Source organism: Taeniopygia guttata, chromosome 2 (assembly GCF_048771995.1).
Source record: "Taeniopygia guttata chromosome 2, bTaeGut7.mat, whole genome shotgun sequence".
Taxonomy (NCBI): domain Eukaryota; kingdom Metazoa; phylum Chordata; class Aves; order Passeriformes; family Estrildidae; genus Taeniopygia; species Taeniopygia guttata.
In genome coordinates this window covers 49,957,718-49,983,636 of record NC_133026.1, presented here as the reverse complement: position 1 = coordinate 49,983,636, position 25,919 = coordinate 49,957,718, and the positions used below count along the sequence as shown (strand labels likewise).

The 25,919-nt window shown below is 34.9% G+C and overlaps 1 protein-coding gene across 2 annotated transcripts in view; it reads left to right on the top strand.

Moving 5' to 3' along the window:
* The window catches only part of CNTNAP2 (contactin associated protein 2), a 1,027,622-nt gene that overhangs the window by 710,113 nt on the left and 291,590 nt on the right, over positions 1–25,919 (top strand). For both annotated transcript variants that reach the window (XM_072924024.1, NM_001193337.1), the window contains 1 exon segment: positions 12,079–12,279. In XM_072924024.1, the coding sequence (XP_072780125.1) occupies positions 12,079–12,279 (201 nt within the window).

Below are 25,919 nucleotides of genomic sequence, written 5' to 3'. Positions count from 1 at the left end.
CTAACACTTGGTTGAAATGTATTTTAAACTAATATTTTAATACCAACATCAATATTGTTTCTTTTCCTATTCCCTTTTCAATAATGTGTTTTGCTTTATATCGTCTCTAAGTTATTTCTTCAGATTCATGAATGACGCTGCATGTGGAGCAATTGTCAGTATTATCTGTGTGCTTTTGAGCATATAGTAAAATTAAACCTAAATCCTGGCCTGTGGATGTCTTGAGGTAGTCAGTTCCCTCAAATGATCTGTCCTTTTGTGTCTGTTAAAAATTCCAGGGTTTATTTAATGTTTTATTTCTTTTAAGTACGTATGTTTTAGGTTTGGGGCAGTTGTTTGCTTGTTCATTTTTTTTAAAAGGCAAAAAAAAAGGATCTTTATTTTTCATTTATTTACAACATATTCTTATGCCTGAGTAAATATCTGCTAAGTGACTGAAGTAAAATAGATTTTGAAGAAAACGAGACTGTTCACCCCTTTTCTATATAGTGCAAAGATTTTCCCATTATTAGGAAATTCTTAAAAAGCTTTATTTTGATCTTTTGCTTTTGTAGAATTTATTGTTCTCTGAATTTCAGCAGTGACATTTTAATGCCAGATGTGTTTATATATGGCTTTCCAATCCAATCTTTTTGCATGGGCTAAAAAAATGCTACAAATGGAAGCTGCTTTTATATTAAAAAACTGGGATTAGTTTTGGTTCTTGAATTAATGACGGAAGACTTTCCCTTTGTGATAAATTTCCCTGAGCTATCCAATCTGCATGTTTAGTGAAATTTTACTCACTAAATGGATACTCAGTGGATTATTTCATAGTGAAATTTCATCTCTACTGAAATATTTGAGTTGCAACATCAGCTACTTTGAAATAGCTTTCTGGATACCAGAAACTAAGAGACCCCAATGTAAGCAAATGTATTCGTGCTGGGTGAGGAACAGTGTCTGAGTCCCACATGCTCGACTCTTTGCACAGTTCATGCAAAGGAAACCAAAAGCCCTGCATTCACCTCTGACTTCTCTATGCAATGTACAGCTACAAATCCCCATACTCACACTGTCTGAATGTCCATATTACTTTAAAGAGGCATCCAGCAGCTTTGTGCAGTGCAAGGCCAGCAAGGGAGGGACAGGTCCCTGGGCAGAAAAACTTGTACTGCTCATGTGCCCTCCTTTGGACACTGGTGGTGGGACACTTTGAAGACCACTATCCCATCTCAGGAAGCTGTAGGGAGCCGTGAGGTCACCCCTCAGCCTCCTCTTCTCCAAACCAGACAAACCCAGTGCCCCCAGTCACTACTCAGAGGACATTCCAGCCTCTTCCCAGCTTTGGTGTCCTCCTATGAATGCACTCAAGTATCATAATTCTCTTTTTAAACTATGGGGCCCATAATTCTCTTTTTAAACTTATGGGGCCCATAATTCTCTTTTTAAAGTCTGGAGACCATAACCTCACACAGTACTGAGGGAGAGACCACATTGGTGCTAAATACAGCAGGATAATAATTTTTTTTGACTTGCTGGTGATGTTTGGTACACTCCAGGATGAGGTTTGCCTTCCTGGCTAGCAGGGCACACACTGCTGGCTCCTGTTGAGCCTCCTGCCAACCAGCACCACCAGACCTTCTGTGCAGCCACTCGTCTCCCATCCTAGACTTGTGTCTGCTGCTGCTGCATCCCAGGTGTAGAACTCAGCATTTGCTCTTGTCAAATTGCATGCTATAGATGATTACACAGTGCTCCAATTTATCCAGATCCCTGTACAAGGCCTCTTGTCCCCTGAAAGAGTCAACAACACCTCCCAGTTTAGAATTCTCCACAGACTTGCTCACCATGCATTCAACTTCTGCATCCAGACCACTGATGCAAACATTGAACAAACTGACTCTGGAATTGCACCCTGAGGAACACCACTGATCACTGGGCACCAGCCAGATCTAGCCCCATTCACCACAACCCTCTGAGCCCTGTCCTTTGGCCAATTCTTCACCCAGTAGACCATGAACCTGGAGTTTTAGGGGGTTAGGATATTTTCCCTCCCCTTTTTAGTTTTACTGTTTTCCCTCTCAATCAATGCAGAAGTCTCTTTTAGAGAAGTGAAATGAAACATTTGTCCCATTGAATTCATTGGGGAAATTTTGTGTCTACTTTTGTTTTATTATGCACCAAAATTTTGTATGTATGTGCATTTTGAATTGTTGTAATAGTATGGAAGAAATAAATACGTGTAGTCAGTTATGCAAGTTGAAAACCTTCATTTGAAATCTGCAAGGAGATTGATTACTTCAGCTCCTCAGAGTGTAACAAAGTCAATAGCCTTCATAAAATCTCAACATTTGGTTCAAGTATTTAATCCTCTGTAGTGGGTAATATATAGAACTTAAGCAACAAGAATTATCTGCCATCATGTACACTTAAGATACACATGTACATATATATGTCTGATTGGCAAGAGGAACTTCATAGACTTTTTGAATGACACTATTTTAATTTGATCTATGGATAGTTTCATTGTTCTTGAAGAACCCTATGGAATTCAGAGGGCTGCCATGAAATTAGGGAGATATAATTTGTTTGTCTTCTTCAAGGAAACAAATTTCCTATTTGTTCAATGTGGGGAAACCTAATAAAATAAATAGCAAATCAGGTAATAATTAGAGAAGGCACTTGAAGACCCCTAAGTAATTGATTGCTAAATTGTTTCCACCACCATTGAAAATTTCACTTCACAAGTACTTATTTTATTCCAGACGTCACCTTTTTATATTATGATGGAGAAATTATTTAAAATTCTAAATAAAATGTAGTCAAGAAGCTTAGTCACCAGGAAAGTTGCATGAGGTGCGTGTGTACTTACCAAGAGAAAAGATTGTGTACATGTAAAGAGTGATTGACAGAGGCCAAAGGGTAGGTCCAGGCCAAGCAAGCTGGAGTATCAGGATAAGCTGTATTCAACTTTTGCAGGAATCAGATTGACCACATGTGGAGTTTGTCTGATCCATGCATAGTATTCTCCATAACCTCTAAATATCAGGCTGGCGAATGCAATGAGATGTTTCCTTGAAAATTTCTCATTGCTCTAGAAAATGTTTTGCTGTTGTAATCATTGGTTTCTCTATATATTTCATACCTCAGTAGGAAGAGAGACACTTTAGTATCTCTTTTTCCAGATAATGATAAACAAAACTCTTAGCTATTCAGTTCTTTTGAACCTGAACTGCAAAGTTCAACTATGCCCAATCATGAAATTTTCAGCATCTCAGAGTTATTCATTTAAAATGTGTTAAATTCATTAATAGATGGTGTTATATTTCTCAGTAGTTTTGGAGTATATGGAATAATATATGCAAGCCTTTGCGGAAAAATAAAGTAATATTAGATCTAGTAAAAAAGCACAGTCATTTTCACGTATGCCACCCTCTTCTCCAAATTCTGTGGTGTTTTCTGTATGCTGTGATTTCTATATTGAGGCATAAAAAGACTATTCGGGAACACTAGGTTTATGGAAATAGATACATTCCTTCATTTCTTCTCATGTTAGAAAGAACTTTCTGAAAGCATGAATCTGTTGGATATATGCTAGCAGGAAGCCAGCAAGGCATCTGGTGCAGCATTAGGCTTTCTTAGATTTTACACAGCAATGTCTTTGAGCTATACGACACTTAGGATACAACTTTTACAGATGCATAAAGGATACTTGGAGTAGGATACTGCAAGAGTTTCTGAAAATGCTAATTTGTATTTTCTTAAAAGAAGCATTTTAAGCATAAAAGCACTCTGTTCCTTCAGGTGGAAATGACACCCCCTGCAATGGGTGATGGTGTTTTAATGGTAGTCCTGAGATGAGAGGGAAAATAGAAGGCATCCTTTGTCTACAAAGAAGTGAAAAACTTAACATTCAAGAATTTCCAGAAGCAAAAAGTTTCTTATTGGTCTAGTATGATTGTTATTCCCCATTCTTATAGTACTTTTAATTTTTCCGTTAGAAGAATTATACTTGTGAACTTTACTACTCATAAGTGCAAATGGGGTATTTGTCTTTTCTCAGGAGCAAGCTGTGTTTTTTACTGTAAACTAGCATAGAAATTAATGTATTTTCTCTTCTACTCTCAAATTTAGATTGAGGCAGAATAAGATGACATTCAGAATAGGGAAATCTTTTAAGCATATTTTATTAAATTTGCTGAATTTACTATGAAGTGTGATTGACTTTTTCTTCTCTCTAATGTCACTCTGTGCCACATACCAAACCACAGGTGTACAAAAAATTTTCATAGAATGTCTTTTAAAATCATGTATAGCATGGTAGTTTAGTATAGAATTCAAGTCATGCTTCGTTTGAGAGATTACAAATAAAGACATTCAAGATATCAAAATTCTTCTGTCAGTCACAACATAACTAAACTTCATTCTACTGTCCATCTTGTCCATCAAATATCAATGTTTTTTGAATTATCTAAAGAAATTTTGTCAAAAAATACAGGAAACATGGTTTTGCACTAAAGTATGTATAATGGTAGTTTTTGTTATTTGATTAGGCATTGCTTAGCTTCATGTGGTAATTAAAATGGGATTCCTAAATTTAAATGTGGCCAATATGAGTCAGAATAATGATTAAATAATTGCAAACTACCAAGAACATGCACCAAAACTTGGAAGTGCAAGTTCTCCAATCTGGAGAAACCTTTTGAAAGAAAAAGAGAAAGATTTTCAGAAGGTTGCCTAACATTCAGTTTATTGATGCAATAATTAGAAAGGCTACTTCAGCGCACTATATTCCTTTTCCTGTCTGTCTACAGAGTGGGGTTAGCAGGATGTGAAAGAGGAGAGTGTACTATGTTCTTATTGAGAGAACTAAGTTGGATCAGTGAAGAGTATGGTGAGGATTCAAGCACTTAGCTGATGGTGGAATGTAAGGTAAGGGAAGCTTTTAGTGGCACCACTTGAGACCTGCATTAGTCTCTTTCTGTCTCTCCATGAGAATTGAAAGTCAGCCAGAACAGCTCAGGAAATGGTTTCTTATGGTTGAAGCTAACATAGTGAAAGCTTTGAAGAGCGGTTTTCTTCAGGATATCCTTTGAGATATATTTTTTAAAACTGTGTTATGTTTTTTTAGTAATTCTGAAAAGACCTGTCTGGGATCATAGCTAAAGGCTTGTGCTATATTGCTCTGCAAAAGAAAAAATCAAGCAGTAGTTAATTTTGGTTTTCGAGCATATGCTCCTATGATATGCTAGAATGAACTGAAAGATACTTTAAAGGAGACATATTTGAGCTTTCCATTTGTATAGTACTTGTTTATATATGAGGCTGCTCCTCAGAAAGTAGAATCAGTTGTTGATTCTTCAGTTATTGAACTGTTAAAAAAGTTTTCAGCCTTTGCCCATAATCTGCTCACTGTGCTGAAAAAAACCGCATTGTTAATTCTTTTATGTCCTTTGTTCTTGACTTTAATGTTCCTTAATCTAAACTGAACTGCAATTGCCATCTGTTAGACCAGCACTTAAATGATCCGAGTCCTCCTTCATATGGCTATACTGTAACTCATTATTTATCATTCCTTTCAATAGAGAATTTTTTTAAAACTCATGCATCTAATAACACCCATAGGAGGTAATTTTTGACATTAGGGCCCAAATCACATTCAAACTTTTTCCCCAGGCACTGTTTTTCAACATAACAATATCTATTGTTACAGTCTTTTTTCTTTGAAGGCATGAGTGATCTCTATTCTGTTTCTCAAGGTACTCTTGTCATTAGCTTTTCACATACAACTATGTTGAATAGTTCAAAATCATCTCTAGTAATCCAGAGAATTCATCCTCTACTTGCTAGTTCACTAGTGTCCCTTGGAATTTCTAACAAGTTGCATTGGAACAGCAATTTCATTATCGCTTCTCTGGAAATATTTAGTTCCCTGAAAATTGTATTTTGGTCACTTCCTTCCACTCTATTTTGTAAAGTGTCTGAATTTATCAGATATAAATATATACAAGGGAAGTGTATTGCCTCACAGAACTCCATCATAAATAAAAAAAGACTATAACCTTGATCAATAAACAATGGAAGAAAGGAATGAAAGGAGCAGACGTAGAAAATGAGTGCAGGAATGGCTCAATAACATTTTGGGATTGCTCCTATTTCCCACCTAAATAGATTAAGAAACTGACTGACTTTGCTTTCTATAGAATTCAGTTCATAAGAACACTCTTCAATTACTCTTTTTTTTTTTTTTTTCTGAATATTGGATTTCTCTGTCTAAACCCCATTTTCTACATTAGTAAGATGATAGCAATTCATATCACCCAAGTAACTGTACTTCAAAATTACATTTGCAAATCTCAGGTAAGATTGTCAAAGCACTCATTAACTTCAAACGAATGTATATTTTTCATTTTTATAAACTCAACTGTAGCTCCTTTGAAGTCCACGGCAGAATTAGTTTTAAATTGCTATATATAGTTTTGAGTTTTATATATAAACACACACCAAGAGAAATATAAAAGGATGGAGAAGAGTTAATTTTTTCAATATCAGTTGTGTACAGGTCTTGTGTCTACAACATTGTTGCAAAAAAAGTCCTTGGTTTATTCACTTTGCTAATGACTGTTGTGTTACTATCCCACACAATTAAACTATACTAAGGAAGCTCTTATCAGAAAATAAAACTGCAGACTTTATAATATGAAATGATTACAATTCCAATTTTTGTCCTCCCTAGAAGGCAGTCCACTTCTAAATGGTTATCCAGTCTAGTTTCTTGAGTGATTTGTGGTGTAGCATATTGTAGTACATACAGCAGTAATCTAATTTGAAGGGACAAAAGCACTGATGATGGTAAAAATCAGGATGATTAGTAAAGAACCACCTCCAGGCTTTTATATGTGCAGGAATTCTCAAAATCATTCTCCAAGATTTTAACCAGGAACGAAGGTATTCCCATACATCAGCCAAATTTGAGGTAAGGAAACTGCATCCATCAAAAAACCCACCACAGATATATTGAGGGAGAGAGAGAGAAGCAGATGATCTTTCCTGAGAAATCCAGCTGTTTTCTGATTTCTTGAAAATACCTAATAAAATAGTATCTTAAGCGTATAAGTCCATTAATTAAAAAAAAAAGGTAAATCTCTAATAGTAATAGATATAACTGTAGATTAAAATAAAAGCGGAAAAATGTATCCATAGCTGTGGAATAAAAGCATTATGTTTTCTGAAATTTATTTTTCAAACTTATTATCCATAATTATCATTACAAAAGATTACTTATTTTTTTTGTGAGGAGCAAGTCTTGCTTAACTGAGCACCAAGCAAACAAGTGAAGAAAGTTCAATAATAGAAGAAACTGACTATCTGCAAGATACTCAATAGTGTAATGATAAATATCATCATAACATTATTAAATACATTGAATATTAAGTTGGAAAAATAATTTATGTTAATATTTTATTTGATCATTTGAATAGCTGGTGATCAAGGAAACTTTTAATTTCATTTCTCATTTTATTAGTAAACCATTACTAATACTTATTGATTATTTTATTAGCCACTTACTTCACTTTTTATTGGAAAGAGGAGTAGTGAGAAGGCAGAACTGTCAGAAGGCAGAAGTCAGTCATTGCAACTGAAAAGCATTCTCAGCAAAATAAATTATGTCACTTTATTGTCATTTTAAGGAAACTAGTGGTCATTTCCTTTCTTAAAAAAACATTATAAGGAACTTAATCTTACTATAATATCTATCTGTTAGAGAGGAACAGTTTCAGCAAAGAGTAATGTACAGACTAAATTACAGGGAACCTATTTTCTCTATAATTGCATCAAATGTATCAGTAGTTTAGATCTAATTAGATTGTTCTTAGTGAAAACCGTTATGAATTCTATTAAGAATCTGTGGTTACTTCTTTGACAATCTATTCAAAGAAAATTATACTTCCTCTTCTAAAAAAAAATAATGGAAGAACCCTTTTTTTTTCCCTATGCAACTGCAACACGCTGTGCGCCATTAAAAAAAAATCTAAGATATGCATTTCAATGAAGAAGTGGTCACCTTGGAGGCCCTTATTTTCCTGAAGTGTTAGGGATTAGCTGGTGCTGGCACTTTGTCCTCCAGTGGGAAAGCTAGAACCAGCCTAGCAATTCCAGTTAGGACTTCATATACTTCCATGTGTAGGACAAGTGTATTTTGGTGGTGCATAAGTCATACACGCAGCTGTGGCTGGCAAATTTTCTCTAAACACTTGTGGTTAGAAGTAGCCATATGCCAGGTGTTCTTCAAATAACTGCTTGTGTATTAGGGGAATACTCATTCCAGTATTGCAGTGACAGTAATTGCCAGGAGTATGTATCAAATTACTGTTAACTAGGACAGATCTTTCACTTCTGCATATCTTAAATGGGACTTCTGTGTACTTTTGACAGAAAATAAGGATATATTTACTATGAATACCATATCTTGTCAGCTGCATGAGGACAATGCCATAAATGGTGAAGATACAGGTGTTTGAGATAGTGTGAACTATATAGCATTACCTTTTCTGTAACAGAAGGTGACTGCAAGCAAGGTACTGATTCCATCCATCTCAGGAATGCTCTAAAGAAATAAGGAGTTTCTGAGAAACGGAAAGCATGAGTGAAGATATTGGCCTTATCTTCAAGTTATAAAGGCCTAGCTGATTTCCATGGGAAGTATAAATACATTAACAATTTTGTAAGACTAAAAGGTGAAAAGCAGTTTATAATCAGCACTCAGTAGATAAGGTTGAAATTTCTGCCTGGCATCTATCTCCTTTGAGTCTTTCCAGACACCTTGAAGCCAGCCCCACAAATATATAACTATATGTATTCAGGAATCTGCATTTGGTGTGGAGGGGAGATGGATTTTTGTTTGCGACCATATTACCCTGTTAATGTGTTTTCCCAGCCCAGAAAAGGCCCTACCATTCCATACAATTTTGGTCCTTGTGTCATGCCAATGCTGTACAATTAAATCAGGAAAATATGTGAAGAGTATTAAATCCCTTACCCAGAGAAGGAGCTTTCTTTCTGTACACAAGTTGCAACTTTTGCCCCATACTCTCTCTGTGCCTGACCTGCAGGCACAAATGCTTCAGCTTCCAGAGTTTGGACAACATAGCTTGCTGAATGTATTCGTGGGTCATTTGAGCCAGACTATCAAAAAATTAGTTGCAAGTGAAATAAGACCTTGCTTTATTTTCAGTATCTGACCAACTGTATGCTAATCAATCTCCCATCATCTTTTAGACAACTGGAAGAGACTGAGTTGCTTTTCCCAACTTGGAGGGGAAGTGACTGTATATTGGCTAGAATCTGATATCCATAGGAAAATTCCCTCTCAAACATAGTGTCTAAGACAATTCCTATTGCTAGTCACATTCTGTACCTTCTTAGTGGCTAGTCTAGGAGTCTTGCTGGATCAAAAATCCAATATGAGGTTCTATCCTAGTATGTTCCTTACTGACAGTTTTGTGTTCTTACATGTACAGTGCTTTCTGCCACAAATGAGAGGTTTTTGTCAGTGAATGTATAAACTATCTCAATCCATTCTTGAAAATGAATCTGCAGTAAACATCCATACCAGGCTCTTAATAAAACTGGAACATATTCTCTATATAATTTGAAAGGTGACAATTAAAATTTTTTATTGGTACTTGGGAGTGGGATTCCTTTCTCCTGATTTTTTAATTTCTTTTTCTCAATGAAAGAATATTGCTGTGTTTTACAAAGAGCTTTGGACTAAGGATATGAATATTAAAATTATAACCATCTTTCATCACATGCTGAATTTCATCTCATTTGGCTAGTGATGTGTACAACCTGTGGAGGATTTGTCTGCTTTGCTTACCTTATCTCTGAACATTTGATTAGAAAGTCTTAACACCATATCAGTTGCAAACACATGGGTCCACATGATTCCAGTATAATCCAAAATAGCCTGACACTATGCAGTAAAAATTAAGACTGGAAAATAAGGCAGAGTATAGAATCCTGGAGATAAGGATAATCATAATGTGGAGAGCTATCTTTATTCTGGGTCGCACCAAAACTCATCAGTGTATGTGAGCACATTCCTGTGAACTTGGTGAAGCGTACTGAAGCACTTTTGAGTGTGTGTCACTTTAGCAAAGTGTTTCCACGTAATATCGAAGTGCAGGCCACAAGTTTTAGAATTACTGAAATTTGCATTAACAGGCAAGAGATTTACATAGAAGAATTGAAAACATACTGCAATGCACTGCATTTTATGGGTTTTATCGCTGGAAGGCACATCTGTCAGGTGAATTAGTATACTTAGAAAATGCCAGGTGATCTCCTTGGAGAGTCTGTTGTGACCTCTGATTTATTTGTGATAAATAGAGCAAAGTTAGCAGTGTGAGTGTGTTTTGTTTCTGCATCTCTGAAGGACAACTGTGGTCAGTGGTGTTGCTTGACAGAACAGCTGGGGCAAAGGCCTGACTCATTTGGTAATTTGGGCTTTCCTACAACCCAGTTTAAGGCACCAGAATAGATTCTTAGTGATGTTTTAAGGTTCTGCATTTTTTATTCCAAGACAGATTTCTTTGACTTTGCCCTCGGGGATAGAAATATATAAGGCAGAAAAATTAAAAGAAAAACACAAAAACAACTTAAAAATATGAAAGAACCTTACATGACAAATATTACTGACAAAATCTAATTCACTTCTAGGAAGTTTTGTGGTGATGTGTTTCAGGTTAATGTGTAGAGAAAAGAGAATTTTCTGTGGTTTATTTACAGAACATAATACACCTGTTTCAGCCTTTGTCTGTGAGAGATGCACAATATGAGTAGTACATATCAGCTGAGATAGTGGATTTTTAGAGTGGTATATAGTCAACCTAAATTTTAAAAATTCTTTACATCTAAGTGATAGAATAGCACTCTTACAGGAAGACAGTATCAACAGTATTGACTGAATCTTCATACTTTTCATTCTGAAGCCCTGAATTGCTCAGATAATATTTTTTTTTCATTTTGGTTTAGTGGAATGTCCCTCTAAGAAAAATAAATGGTTGATCTATAACAGCAAAGTTTCTGTGCCTCGTCTTTGTTTCCGTTCTAAACTACCTTCCAACTTCAACAAAGCTTGCTATAAAAAGTGTGTGGAATGTGTTGTTTCATTATTATAATACCTCATCTTAAATCTTCTCTGGTAACTACTGCCAAATGGTTCACAGTAACCTTACAGTGACTTGCTGTTCAGTACTTCAAAGAAATATGATGCATACAGACATTGTTCTGGGGTGTATATAACACAGTTTTTGCATGACTCTGCAAAAAGACGTTATTGTGGGTGTTGAGATTTGGCCAGTATTGCTGTATTTCTTATCAAAAAATTTGAAATTGTCTTTCCTCCTTTTTTGTGCCTTTTTGCAACTAAACAGAAGAATTTTTACTTCCATTCTACTTCAATTAGTTCCTACGGTGCTATCTATACCATAACCAAAATCAGTAAAGTTATATGATGCTGCTATTTTAAAATATTTAAGTCTCAATAAGCAGTAATTTTGTTTTCCCCAAGAACACATCCTGGGTAAAAAATGTGGAAAAAATTTCAGTGTTTATTGCTACATGTGTAGTCACATGAGAATTTGGTGCATCCTTATTGTTACTTTACTACTACTTTACTAAAGCAGTGCTTCTCTCCAGCCCACAGCAATTTACCATGCACAGTGAATGTTCTTCACACAAAAGCTTTGAATCTTTAGGGCATCAGGCTTCTGCCTTTCTAATCAAAGTTAATCCTTATTTGTTCCAAATGTAACTGTAAGCATCAGTTGTTAAAGGAAGACTTCTCACATGGTATATTTGGTATCTTTTCATAAAGGGGGTCAGTTTCTTCCCTTCATCAGTTCATAGTTGGAACTATGCTGTCACATAATGATCTTTCATGTGCAGTGCCCTCCTTCCCCACTACCAAATATCAACAGATATCTTGCAGAACACTTTTATCTTTTGTCAAAGGCCTAAATTTATTTGTACTCAGTTCCACTGTCTGTCTCTTACCACTTCTTGTATTGTCTTTCTTGCCCTCTTTTTCAGAGGATAAAGTATGGACAACTGTGTACCATGACCTGCAAATGCAGACTTCTGTGGGAGGCAACAGCCCAGAGAAGTTATCTGTGCTGCAGCTTAACTACAGTGCAACCATGGACCAGATTTCTGCCATTACCAGTAGTGCTGAATACTGTGAGCAGTTTATCTCCTATTCTTGCAAAATGTCCCGGCTGCTGAATACACCAGGTAGGCTGAGAATGGGATAGGCATTAAATACAGTGTTAAAGAGCTTTAACTCAACCATTTTACAGGTATTTCTGTTAGGTAAGTCCAGCATTGAACATACTTCTTTATTCTCCTTTGTTAAAGTTGACAAAGAGGGTGAAAATACTGAAGATATTATTTTCTTAAGAAAACTTGCCTGTTTGCTTGCTACTAAAATGATTGGTATTGCACAAGTGTTTGTGTGTTCTCCTCTCAGATCTGTTGCTCCTTAAAGCAGGTGGCATTCGGTAAACACAGTAACTTTTAAAGTTTAATCAATAGAGGCATTGAAAAATTGCTTTGAACTTTATCATCTTTTTCTGGTTGTCAGCTTTCATATGCTACAGTCAGCAAGGGCACTGGTTGAATGAAGGTTAGAATTTTTCCGCTAACACTTTTGAAACAGTTTCTTAAATGCAGAGCATTTGTGGGTAATCAGGTGCCTTATACATTGTAGAAAATGGCATGGTCAGTACTGCTATTGTGTGAGAAATTATATGCTATATCTACAAGTAGATTAAGTATAAGAGTCCTCTTTTGCTGTGTAGTTTTACTAGAAAAGAGACCCCTTCTGTATGTGCCTCCTCCAAAAATGCTACCTGTAACCAATAAAGACAGAAGTATTAGTTGTTCCAGAACTAGCACACAAAGAAGGAATTGAATTTTAAAAGCTCTATTAATATGCAGCAAGTACTTTATATATGCTCTAATTGTGTATGATAGATTTTGATGTTGAATAGATCTTAAGGGAAAACTGGTTTCTAAGTGGAAACATAAAACATTTTTGTGATTGTGAATTGAGTTCATTGTGATAAGAGCAATTCAAATGCATTTCAGATTAATTTAGTGGCTGCATGCTTACAGTGTTATACTTTAGGCTGTTTCCCTCATAAATTTTTTTGTATATCTTCTTATGGTGCTATAGATAAGTATTAATTTGGAATGCATGTGTATCTTATTCCTTTTTCCATAAGCATTCCATTAGCTAATATACACTGTGATACTTGTTACTCCTCTCCATCCTCCCTGCTGTTTTTTAACTATTTCTAATGCATGGCTTGTCTCTGTTGCTGTTATTTTGCTTAATTTAGCATATCACAGAGACCCTGCAATGTGGAGAATTATTTCTTCCTTCTTGAGCCTTAATGTACAGAATCCTAAATCATGTTCAAAACTAGAGGTGTTCTTATTAGATTCTGTTGATGGATACAAGCTCCCTGCTTGCAAATGCTTCAGAAAAGTTGTATATGAATGTAGCTTTGGCAGGTATTTAGAAGGCAAATTTATTTGATAATAGACCTGGAAATATTGTGTTTAGAAAGCTCATAGTCTGCACAGAGTGCAGTGTTAGATTCTTCTTGTATGATATGTATAAGACTATTATTTCAGGACCAATTTGTATTTGTTAATATATGTTTATATTATAATAAAATAAACGCATGCTGTATTTTCAGGTGTTTAGCATCTAGATTTAAAGAACAATTAAGCAGCACACAAAATAATAACTCGCTGACTTTTTTCTTTTAAGAAAAAAGCAGTTCAAAATAATAACTTTTTTTAAATGTTCTTAGAAAATTTTGAGCATACTTTGTAGGTATCTTCTTCTTCATATTTTCCCCTTTTATATGGAAAAATAATTTCTCTTAGAAATTTCTCTTTATAAGCCTTTTGTTTGTGGTCTAGAAAGTGAGTTTCAAGAGATGTTCTGTAATGTGAGTTTGGTTTTTTTTTCCTTTTATGCAAGAGAAAGAAGCTACAAAGATTATTTCTACCTAGACAGTAACAAAAAATCACACTGCAGTGTTTGCATAACACCTGTAATGGTTTGTACACATAGAACCACAGTGATTTGTGTGTTAGTGGGAAAGAGGCCAATACATTTTCTTTCTATGGGTTCTTGGCTTCAGTGTATGCTTTCTAAACTAAGGAAATAATTTTTCATACCTTTCTGTGTTCTGGAGGATTGCCATATTTGTTGAATACATTATGTCACCCTATTCATCTCACAGCACAGCTCAAAGAACTCATGTGGCATCTTCCACCACTGAGCTTTTTATATAAATCATTGCAGTACATTTCCCACACAAAGAAATGAAAAAAAAAAAAAAAAGAAGAAAAAATATTTGTACTTCTCAGGGATATTTCTGAGAAATATTCTTCAGTATTGCAGCCAACAGTAAAACCTCTATTAGCATCATGGGATCAGGATAGTGTTTGTGGCCTTGACCTTTACTCACACATGTTTCAGATCTTTAAAACCACTTAGGATAGAAAGGTCCTTTTGTTTTAAAGTGCATCAAAGAGAACTGAGAAAACTGAGAAGATAGTTAAGCAATTCAACTTTTTCACTTTTTGTTTCTTGTGAATTTTGTCATTTTAAAATATGGTTCCTTCCCAGGGAGAAATTGCTCAGTTAACATATTTAAACAAATCAGGACTCCAGCTGTTTATTGATCTATTAATGACAGGTAATTATTAGCTGCAAGTGGACTACAGCTTTTGCTGCTTATTGTTGTGGCATTTCCTGACAAGGTATAGATATATGCAATTCCACTGATTCTGCTGCTAATAGTAGCTTAAATAACATTTTTGATATGAAACAGAAAATACATCAAAATTCTGTGTTTGAGAGAAACCTTCATATTAATAAGCCTGTTTTGTCGTGATTTTTTTTTTGGCTGGAGGTACAGCACCCAAAGAAATCTCATTGTCATGTGATTTCAGAGGGATATATAAAATTAGTCTGTACAAACTAAGAATTCTCATTCTTCTGTTATTAATTTTAGACTTATAGACTTTATTGTTTCATATCTTATTTTTCTTAATAATAAGTTTTCATCCAGCAAAGTAACATTCACATCCCAGCAAACAGTTTAAAATCATTGCTGACAAGAGGGATTGGGGTGATTTTACAGGTAATAATGCCGCTGCCTTTCTACTTAGTCTGAAGGAAGATAGTAATAAGTTCCCTGTAAATGAAGTCATAAGTGACTTCTGAAAGCATACCTAGGAATCTCATAAGGCTATAGGGTAATTCAGGTTTGAAGGTACTGCAGAATGTCATCTGGTTCAATTTTCTGCTCTAAGCTGAATAAACAGTTCTTGTCTAGTAATCAGCAAAGGCTATCTGGAAATGCAATTTTCTGTCTTTACTGTTTTGGCTTTGGGGCTTTTTGTTTTGAACTTGCAGCCCAATATGTTTTGAATTATGTTCAAACCTAGGGGTCTGTTTCAAAGCCTCACTAAAGATTATCCAAAAAACAAAATTAGTCAAGATATCTTGGTGACTTTCTTAAGGAAATACGAAACCAGATACCTGTACTGAAAAAGCACTATGTTACCACAAGAAACAGCAAAATTATAGGTACACCATAAATTTCTGAGGAAACTCTTTTCAAGCAGGGATCCTGCAGTGGCTGCAGTTGTTTCACAGCCTTTATGCTCCTGACTTTGGTACAGGTTTCTGACTGTTTCAGGTTTTATTGGTTTTTGATTTTGTTTTTTGTGAAGCGTGAGATTGATGTTTCTTATTGTCTATTTAGAATAGTAATTCCTTTGTGAGTATGAAGTTATTATCATGATAGAGGCTTAATCTTGGCAACTGTGGCAGTTAATAAATGAATGAAATAGTAAGTCCATGGATCATAATTGCAACATAATAACATAAATATATGTAACTTTGAAAAAAAACTAACGTGCAGATTTTTGGGGGCTGTTTTTTTCTTTTAAAATTGCACTTCTCATATCTACTTTTCTGTTTGTTCCCTTGGAAACATACATTTTGAGAAGATAATAATATGTTTAGTACTGAGGACATGCAGAAAACTGTCTGTTTCTGGGGTTCTTGGTGCCCATTTACATTACAGCTGATATGGGAGGTGATAGGACATTTCCCTTATTTGCCAAGAGGAGCTTGAAGGTGGAAGAAAGTCCTTTTGTGCCCACTGGTTAACAAGGAGGAAAGAGGTAGTGCAATATATAGTATCAATTTACTCTCATAGAAAGGAGCTTCCCGCCTTTGCTGTAAGAAACAAAATTATACAGAGAGCAGTGATGCAATATACTCATAGAATGCAAAATGCTAGTTAATAAAATTGTACACCTTCATCCACTCTTTTCATGAGACTCCCTAATAATACCCACTTGTGACTTCCTTGGTATGAAATTTTCCATGAACCACTGATCTCTGCCTAGGAAGAGGGGAGGGAACAGAATGCTGATTCTGCCATCCTTCCTCTCACCCTGGGAATGAAACCCTGAAGGGAGATGGGCTGCTGCATTCATAGTGTCTGTGTCTGTCATTTCCCAGAGCCATAAGAACTGTAACAAATAATCAGAGAGTGGGAGCTAAAAGTATAGATACAGAGAACAGAGCAAGATCTGTTGGTGTTTTGTTCCAATTTTTATTCCTATTCACTGTGCCTGCAGGCTGCATATGAAAAACATATAGCAAAGTTATTGCAGTACATGAATTACTGTTTCACGCCTGTTTGTCTCTGGAGGAAATGAGACAAGAGCTTCATGAATTTAGGAGCTAAACAGGTGAAATAGAAAACTCAATTTGATGTTTGGTTGTTTCAGTTACAATAAAGCAATCATAATACCAGTAGGAAGTAAGATTTATGTGTAGACTGAGATAAAAACAAAGTTTAAAATTGCAATATGCTATTTTTCCTCAGTAGCCATCCAAACCAGAACTTAATGAACTTATGAACTTTAACTGATCTAGAGTGCTAGTTGAAGATATAATTCCTGCTTAACAGGAGTTTTTGAAAAGGAGTCTAAGGGAGGAATGGGATTTCTGCAGTACTACAGTGATGAATGGAAGTCTCTCTAAACTTGCTCTGGCTTCATCATTCTGTCTTCAATCTTCTTCCAGAAAACATGTCCCTAAGCTGTCATGTATGTCGTCCAGCCTTAATAATATTGATTGACCCCTTCTTCTCAATGTTCTAGAAAAGCTGATTTCAACTTCCAGTGATTTTTAAAGCACAAGGATAGCAGAAACAATAACCTTGCTCCACTGTGATCTACATGCTCTTCTTCTAGAAGTGGAAGCCATTAGCTTTTGGGGATTTATTTTTCCATTAGTCATCATTATGTTGCCATACAACAGAAGCACAAAATAATGAATAGGCTAAATGTTTCTCATTAAATACACATCAGTCCTCTTAGGTAAATGGTAGACAAATAAATTATTATCTTGAGGTAATTTTTTTCCAGACAGTTGTTAATACACCCCTCTCTGTTTTGCTCTGCCCCTTTGCTTGTCTCTTACCAATTTCTTTGAGTTTTTCTGATACTTTAATCACTGAGTCTCCTTATTTTACTCAATCTTCTTCATTCTTTTAGCTGATGAACTATTTCTGCTAATTTTCCAAGTTTTCATTGTTGTTCTGTAGGAATTAAATTTAATCCAGTATCACTAAAGTGGAAAAGGGTACATGTTGCTTTGATGTTTGTTAGAAATAGCAGTAGCTGTTAAGAGCCTTGTGAATATTAGAAAACCTCTATGGAAATTGTAACTTCAGTGCAGTGAACTCTATGTGGTTTTTGCTATGCCTTTTCAATAAAAAGTTATGCATATGAGTTTTAACTTGGCAATTCTAGCAGAATGTTTCAAACCAATTGTTTCTCATACCCTCTCTCTATGTGAATGTGATCTACCTATTATGGGAAAAGATTCTTTTTTTTCTTATTTCTTAAAATAAAGTTAGAGGAAGTCAATAATTTCCCCACTGCTTTTATGATGTCATGTTTTATAAAAGTTGTTTGGAACCATTCATGGGTAATGTTTCACAGAAATGATCACAGACATTGCTTCTCACAAACCCAGGTTGTTTTGGGGAAAAGTTATCCTTCCTGGTAAATGACCAAAATGGTTTAGTTTATTCATTTCTCAGACAAAATGTATCTGGGTGATGCAATGGTGCATCATTGTGTGTCTTGTCAAGAATTTCTCCTTACCCATATCCTAAATGCATTTTCAGTACCCTGAGTATATTTTTCCTATGCAAATATACGGTAAAAATATCCAATGTTTCTTTCTTCACTCTCATTCCTGAGAGGAATGAAAGAACTATATGAATACTACAGTTATACATACACAAATAAAATGGCATTTTCTAGTGCATAAAACAGAACTCTATTCCCTATTGTGTTATAGTCTTCTCTTTGTCTTTTTTTCATTAATTGCTCTGTTTTGTATCATAGGATAACAAGGCTTCAACTATTATTAAAAAATTGCCTGCCCTGTTTTCATGAACGAGGCAGTGCTGTTTGATTTCTTGAGGCTGGGGCTTTTACCCTTCTTCTGAAGGTTAGAGTTAGGCTTTCCTGCATTCTACCCTGACAGCCTGGGACATTGAGCTGTAACTTGTGTATTTGGAAGGATTTCTACCCTTTTTAAACAGTCATCAGTTTAATGTCTGGAACTGCTTTGAAAGAATTGTTTTTTGTGGTTAGTAATGTTGCCAGGTCCCACCCTTGATATCATACAGGCTTTTCCTAGTGAGTTCAGGTAAACCTCTGGAACACAGAAGAATGCATGCAAACAATATGAAGCGTGGATATGGTGTGATTATTAATATACATGTGACCTTTTCAGGTATGAACCGCCCCAGACACATCTTATCCCAGGAGTATTTTTTTTACTGTACTTTTTATGTATTCATGCTAGATGTTATTTGTTAAATCAGTCTATTAAAATGTTTTTCCAGATTGTGCCTGAAACAGAGTGCCTGAAATACTTTCCCCTTTTCACCCTGTGAATAATTCCACATGCATTTTCTCTGCTTTTCCATGTTTTATTTGTAATTTATATTCTTTCCATGAAATGCCTCCAATTACTTCATACACTGTCCATATATATTTGTGACTGATAAAACAATGCCAACATTGCCTGGGTGTATATGAGGACAGCATTAGGATTTACTAAAGCTTAAAGGGAGTGTGAGAAAAGTGCAGCCTATTACAAAATCAGGTTCATGCAGCATCATTGCCACTATAATCTGGGGGAGGAGAGTTCATTTTCCTCTTAAACTTTTGTGCCTGTATGTGCCTGTTGAACATGCCATAGGTACCTGCAGATTTCTTTGTGGAGATCTGTATCCATATAGGTGTTTATATAAAAGGAGATGACCTCCTTCTTTTTAGAAGGAATAACTTCAACAAGATCCTTTTCCCATCCACCTTTTGAAATACTTTGTTATGTGAGATTACTCGATGTGAGAAGACAAAAAGCTTAATTACACTCTGATTTTCCATAAGATAGACACCGTATTGAAAAGACATATGGACACTAAATTATGTTTCCAGGAAATTTGTGTTGCCAGCAAAAATTATTCATGATCACTTTCTAAGATTCTTAGAATAAGCGGGAAAAATACTTCATTTGATTAATAGGATTTATTGATAAAAAAATCAATAACCATATTTTCTGGAAAAGTGTATCTGCTGATTTTCAGGGAAAAAAAAAAAAAAAGATGGAAGGATGCTTAACATTTTTACTGGTGGAAATTAAACTGAATCTGGGTATTTGTTGTCCAGTGCAATGATAAAGATAGAGCTGCTAACAAGATGAAAAAGATTGAAATACAGTCCAGCTTTTCAGAAACAGCAACTAAAGATTTGGAAGCAGTTACCAATTTAGTAGCTGCACTATAACCCATTTCAGAAAGCAGCAGCAAGTTAGTGCATGCTGCTGTCTTAGTTACCATGGAAAGGACATATTTTACTCATTTGCTTTGGAAGTGTACATTGCTTTGGAATATTTTGGTAGTCAACATGGACTCTGTAAAGAAAATATTCTCCACAGCTAATAGTGGGGTTTCACACGTAGCCTTTTAAGATCCTGTGTATTTACACAACAGCAACAACGATGCTTTGTTTAAACTACAGATGTCTAATTAGATACATGTTACTTAGAGTATAGATCTTAATAATTCATCAATTCAAGATATATTTAATATCTGTTAAGCTATTTTTAAAATGACCTAGCACTTCTGTAAATTCATGGCTGTAATGAGTGTTTGTATCAAGATTAAATTGTATTTGCAAAAAGATTTGTGTTTTGGAACATTATGTATCATTTAAGGGAATCTTTTCTCCCATCACCTCAAGAATAAATAATCTGTTTTCTGATAACATTGGTCCATCTCAACATTTCTTTTAACATCTTTTTCTCTTTTCACCGCTCATTCCTCTTTGATGTCTCTTTCTGTCTCTACCTCTGATATTTGTAACATAATCTGATTTAATATATGCTTTTGTAAAATCTTAATAGTATTTACAGTGGTGCTACTGTAGAATGACACAGGAGTAAGAGATCAAAGCTTCTCTTCTTTTTAATCATCTGTGCCCTATGGTATGGACTCTGTTTTTGTCATTTTCGGTTTTTTTGCAAAGCGCTGTGTCAAGTAGAAAGAATGGTTGGAAGAGATACTGAACCAATTTCTTTTTTGGAAAACCTGAAATTGCAAACTGGGCAAAAAAATTGTCAAAGATATAAGATAATCCATGTATAATGATGCTCTGTGCCATTATGCCAATTTTTTTCACCCACAAGTAAAAACATCTCCAAATGTTAGAGGTTTTTGGTTTGTTTGAATTTGGTTTTGTTTGTTTAAAATTTTCTGTGCAAAGTGTCATGGAATGCAGCAGTACTGAGGAAATGAGAGGATTGCTGACCACAGCTTAGTGCTCAATGCAGATCAACCTTTACCATGCTAAGCAAAGAGCAAACTACTCTCACTGAAGTAAAATATCTTGACCCTTGCTCTGATTATTACAGACATTGATTTTTGGCCTAATGGCAAATTCTTTTGTTCACAATCATGTTCCAGTACAAGATTTAACGTTATTCAGTGTAGTACAACCATATGAACAAAAGCTTAGAGAGAAAAAAGGCTTGGTAGTTTTTTGACTGTTGTGCTGTCTTCAGTAATCTTTTCATTAGATACCTATTCATCAAGAATTCACTGTCTATCTATATTTTAAGAATAAGCATACAACAAATATCCTCTCAGTTCAGTGTATTAAAGGATCTCTATCTCTCAAACTTTGTAATCCTTGCTAGGAGTTGTGACTGAGGGATGATAATAGAATAGCCTCTCATCTTTGTCAGTGACTGAAAAATAGCAATGCTTTCTTGCTCGCTAACAAAATCATGAATAAATAAGTTGTGCGGGATCAAAACAAATTTTAAAATTATTTCTCTCCTACTTCAGGATATTTTTTGAGATTTCTCTCAGATTAATTGTACTGAAGCACTAATGGAAGAAACATGGACCTTACTGAAATTCACTAGACTAGTGTGGTGAGCATCTTCTTGCTGCTATTTTATTCCCAGTGTCTCTCTACTTCATCAGTAAAGTGTGGCATCTTCAAATAGTCATTTTTCATGTTTATAAGTCTCCCTGCTCTCTTGTCAATTTAAACAAGTGTTTTAATTCATAAAATATATCGACTTCAAATAGAAGGAGCTCTCAAATATCAGGCATATGGCTCTAGGTTGGCTCTGCCTATGAACTCAGGGAGAGTACCACTGACAGCAAGGAGCATTTGCATTGCTTCTCAGAGCCTTGCTCTCCAAATACAGCCTGGATATGCCCTGAGCAACCTGAATACCTTGTATCCAGCCTGTTGGGATATCCTTCCAAGGCAAATGGGTGGACATTCGTAAACAGGCAGGCATAACAGTAATTATAGATTCTCTAATGAGGATTAAAGAAGGACCAAAGCAGATAAGCACTCCAGAAAGTACCTTTCCTTTGCAGTCAGGGTTCCTGGGACCTGCATGCCCTGGAGTGAGTACTGGGGCAGGATGCTACGAGCTCTTAGGTCTATTCAGCTCTGCTGGAGGGTACTACAAGCCCTCTCTAAAGCCACAGAAAATTTCTTTGCATTGTGCAACAGGTTTGGCAGATAGAAAATAGCATACATGAGTGCATTCTCTCTCTCATATGCACATGGTTTGGAGGAGGAATATCTTTCACTTTGCTGAAGCTTTTATTAAATCACTTGCAATCCTGCAAACTGAAGGAATAGCAGGTTTGCAAGTCACAGAACATTTTGAAAGTGTATTCCTGGTATAATACTTATCCAAGAAAGCAAGTAATAACTTCCTTAGATCTGTATCAAAGACCAAAATCTGTAATTAATAAGTAGTTTCATGAATAAAGTTGAAGGGGAGTTACAGCAAGCAACTTTTTCTGTCTTCTCTATCTATCTGGCTTTTAAATAATCCACTTTAGGGGCTTATTCATTATTTAAAGAGAAATGTAAGAAATGGTCATGACTGGGATTATTGTAATTCTAGAAAAAGTAGGGCCCTGTTCTGTTGCCTATTTTCTTATACAAAAACAATGTAACAAAATTTTGAAAAATGTATCAAACTTGGTAATGCTAGTGATTGCCAGAGGGGATACCTAAACCTGCATGTCTGTGCATAGGGCTACAGAAATACACAGTAATTGGCCAGAGTCTATGATTAAGTGTTTCATAATAAATTGCAAATGGGAATCTCCCAATATTCCTCCTATATTAATGAAGAAACTTGTAATATCTGTAATTATCTATAGTAAAAAAAAAAACTGCAATAAAAATGTGTCAAATTTAAATGCAGATTACAATCCTGTGATTATCAACACCACAAATTGCTGTTTATTTCTGATTATTTAGTTTTACTGAAATATAGATATTTACAAAAATGCATCATTTTAACATTGAAGGGAAATTATTTTTCTGTTGCCATATTGAGTGATGTTCTTTCTATAAACTTAACCTAATAAATTTATGTCATGTTTTATCCCTCATACCTTGGTACTCTATTTTATTCATACATTTTACTATTATTAGAATTTTCAAACAGTTTAGAATGCTATTTCTTTTATATATCTATTTTGGTAAAAGTTGTTCAAGTATATCTAAGAGTTATCACTCCTTAAATACAGGCATGTCAGAAGGTCAGGAATATTCAAAATATTCACAATATACAGCCTAAATTTTCAAGTCTAGATGAGCATTTTAATAGTAGCTTTGTAAAAAGAAAGTAAAAACTACAATGTATGGCTTCAGTACTAAGGAGAACAATTGTTTTAATTAATTTTTGCATTTTTAATTTTCTCACCTTTTTTTTCCCCTTCATTCTATTTTGCATTCTTTAGTTCATGTTTGGATTCCTTTTTTCTTTCTCTCATTCCTGCTTTATAACTGAATAATTCTTATTAGTATGTGTAGAAGGCTTATTACTTCCACTGATGATTTTTTCAACCTATGAAAATTTGTTTTGAGATGCTACTTCTTTCTGTCTGCTTATGTTACTCTCCTTAAATAGTTTTCAGACTCTTCTATAGAAGATGGGCAAGTGTTTAAAGGATATTGGGGGCATTGAAAGAGGATTATAGTTTAGTAGGTGAAGATATAGAAATTATATATCAGCAGTCCTCTAGAGAGATTGTGAATTTGAGAGCTGCTTTGGAAGAGAGCAATAGTGCAATTTTTAGGAGATGATGGAGCATTCAAATCACTGTGTATATAGTAGATGAAAGCTTTCTGGAAGCCAATGAAAATATACTGAGGGGATCATTGTTGACCTTAATTTCTTTGTTCTCAAATTGGAATTAGTTTAATCGGAACTATTGCACTAATACTATCTTGGCTTGGGGAAATTAAGATGAGGGCCATGGAAGGAATGCAGAAAGTATGGAGGTGGTGAAGAATAATAAAAATATGGAATATTTAAAGCGGTTGGATAGCTTTATGCAGTTGGAAAATTCAACAATATTTCAAAGTTCTAAATTGAATAAAGTCACATCTAGTGTAACTTCCTTGAGGTCAGGAGAATACTGAAAATTCAATTTGCCACACAAGTTGCTTTCAGATTTTGAATAACTTTAATGAGATTTGCTGTGTTTTAAAAATGAAGTTTTTTGAGAATGCAGAGGAAGATATAGGTCAAAAAAATAACAAAATGGCTTTGAGTGTCTGGACATGTCCTGGACAGTGAGGCAAAACCAGCTGCCATTGCTTTCATTCAAAAACACTTTAGAACTAACTGCTTTCCAGTTTCATAAAAAAACATTACAGGATTTTTATGGTACATTAAATCCACATTTGCTTTGATGAACATAGAACTTTTAAAAATATGTCCTAATCTTAAGTGGCTTTGAAACTGAACTAGCCCCTTAAAGACCTATCAACTCTTGAGTTCTGTTTTTAGGATACACTAAAAAATCTCTTCATAATCTCTTGAGGTCAGTACACTTTTCACTCCCTGATATGCAATTGTCTAAATAAAAGATAAAAAGGAATCACAGTCCAAGAAGTTCCTTTCCTAGAGTCTCCTTAGAAGATTCAGCCAAGTGCATTGGATCAATTTAAGTATTAACTCTAATTTAAATACATGTTCCAATTTAAATCAAAACCTGTGACTCAAGAACATCAAGCAGCTGGAAGGTTTGCATCACAAGTACCTTTAATAATTGAATACTAATATTTATAGAAAATTTCAAAAATATTGAAATGCAGAGCTCTACAATTGGGTCTGACCATTTTTGATTCCACACAAAACAGTAGTGCTTGAAAATTGTGTTCGTTGTGTGGCTGCTCAGCTATCAAGATAAAATGAAAGTCTCAGTCTACTTCATCCTGGTTATATGCTGAATGTAATATAATCATCACCTGGCACCCATCAGATGGCCAGCAGTCTCCTACAACAGCTGATTTAGGGTTGTGTGAGCAATTTATTTTTGCTTGGCTGAATGCTGTGGAGAATAAGAAAAAACAGAACAAATATTTTTTTAAAATCTAGTTTTAAAGGTTCAGCTTCATCAGGTCAAGTTATTATATTATTTACATTTCACAACCTATCAATATAAATTAATATCTTCATTATTGTTTTGAAAATATAAAATAGTAATTTAGTTTTTTGCGTTCTTTTTTTCCTTCTATTGTCTTTGGGCTAAACATTGTGCTGAGTTTGACAGTGAAGTTTCTTTAGCTAAATCCATGTTTTCAGAAGGGAAAGATGTTTAGATACCAATATTGATTTGTTCCAAGTTGCAGCAGTCAGACTTGTGCTGAGTTAGTGCATTTGCATAATTTCTACTTGATTTATATTTATATATAGATGGACAACCTTTATCAGAGTTATTGAAGAATCTAGCCTTTTTTATTGTCATTTATTTTTATTAAGTTAATTGCCAGTTGAAATTGCCAGAGTTATATTTTATTATATAGATTTATATAGGATTTTTCTGCCAATAAGACATACTGAAGTGTATCATGTTTCAGAGGAAAATAACTTCTTGTATTGCACAAATACAACCATCCTCATCCTGCAGTCATCCAGAAGTATTGCTGGCATTTGATAGGGTTCTGGCTTTTTACACTAAGTAACAAAGTACAGATCTTGTTTATTTGCCAATTAAATGTCCTTTCCTCAACTCAAATAGGAACTTGATTGAGTTTTAAGGACCAGGGATTAAATTTTGCTTGCAACTTATTTTTCAAATTTGGACATGGAAGTGATTTCATATCCTAGTATATGAAATAGGGCTGAGAGGAAATCTGTTATTTTACTTGCTCTGACGTTTAGTGGATTTAGAAGAAAATTTCTATAA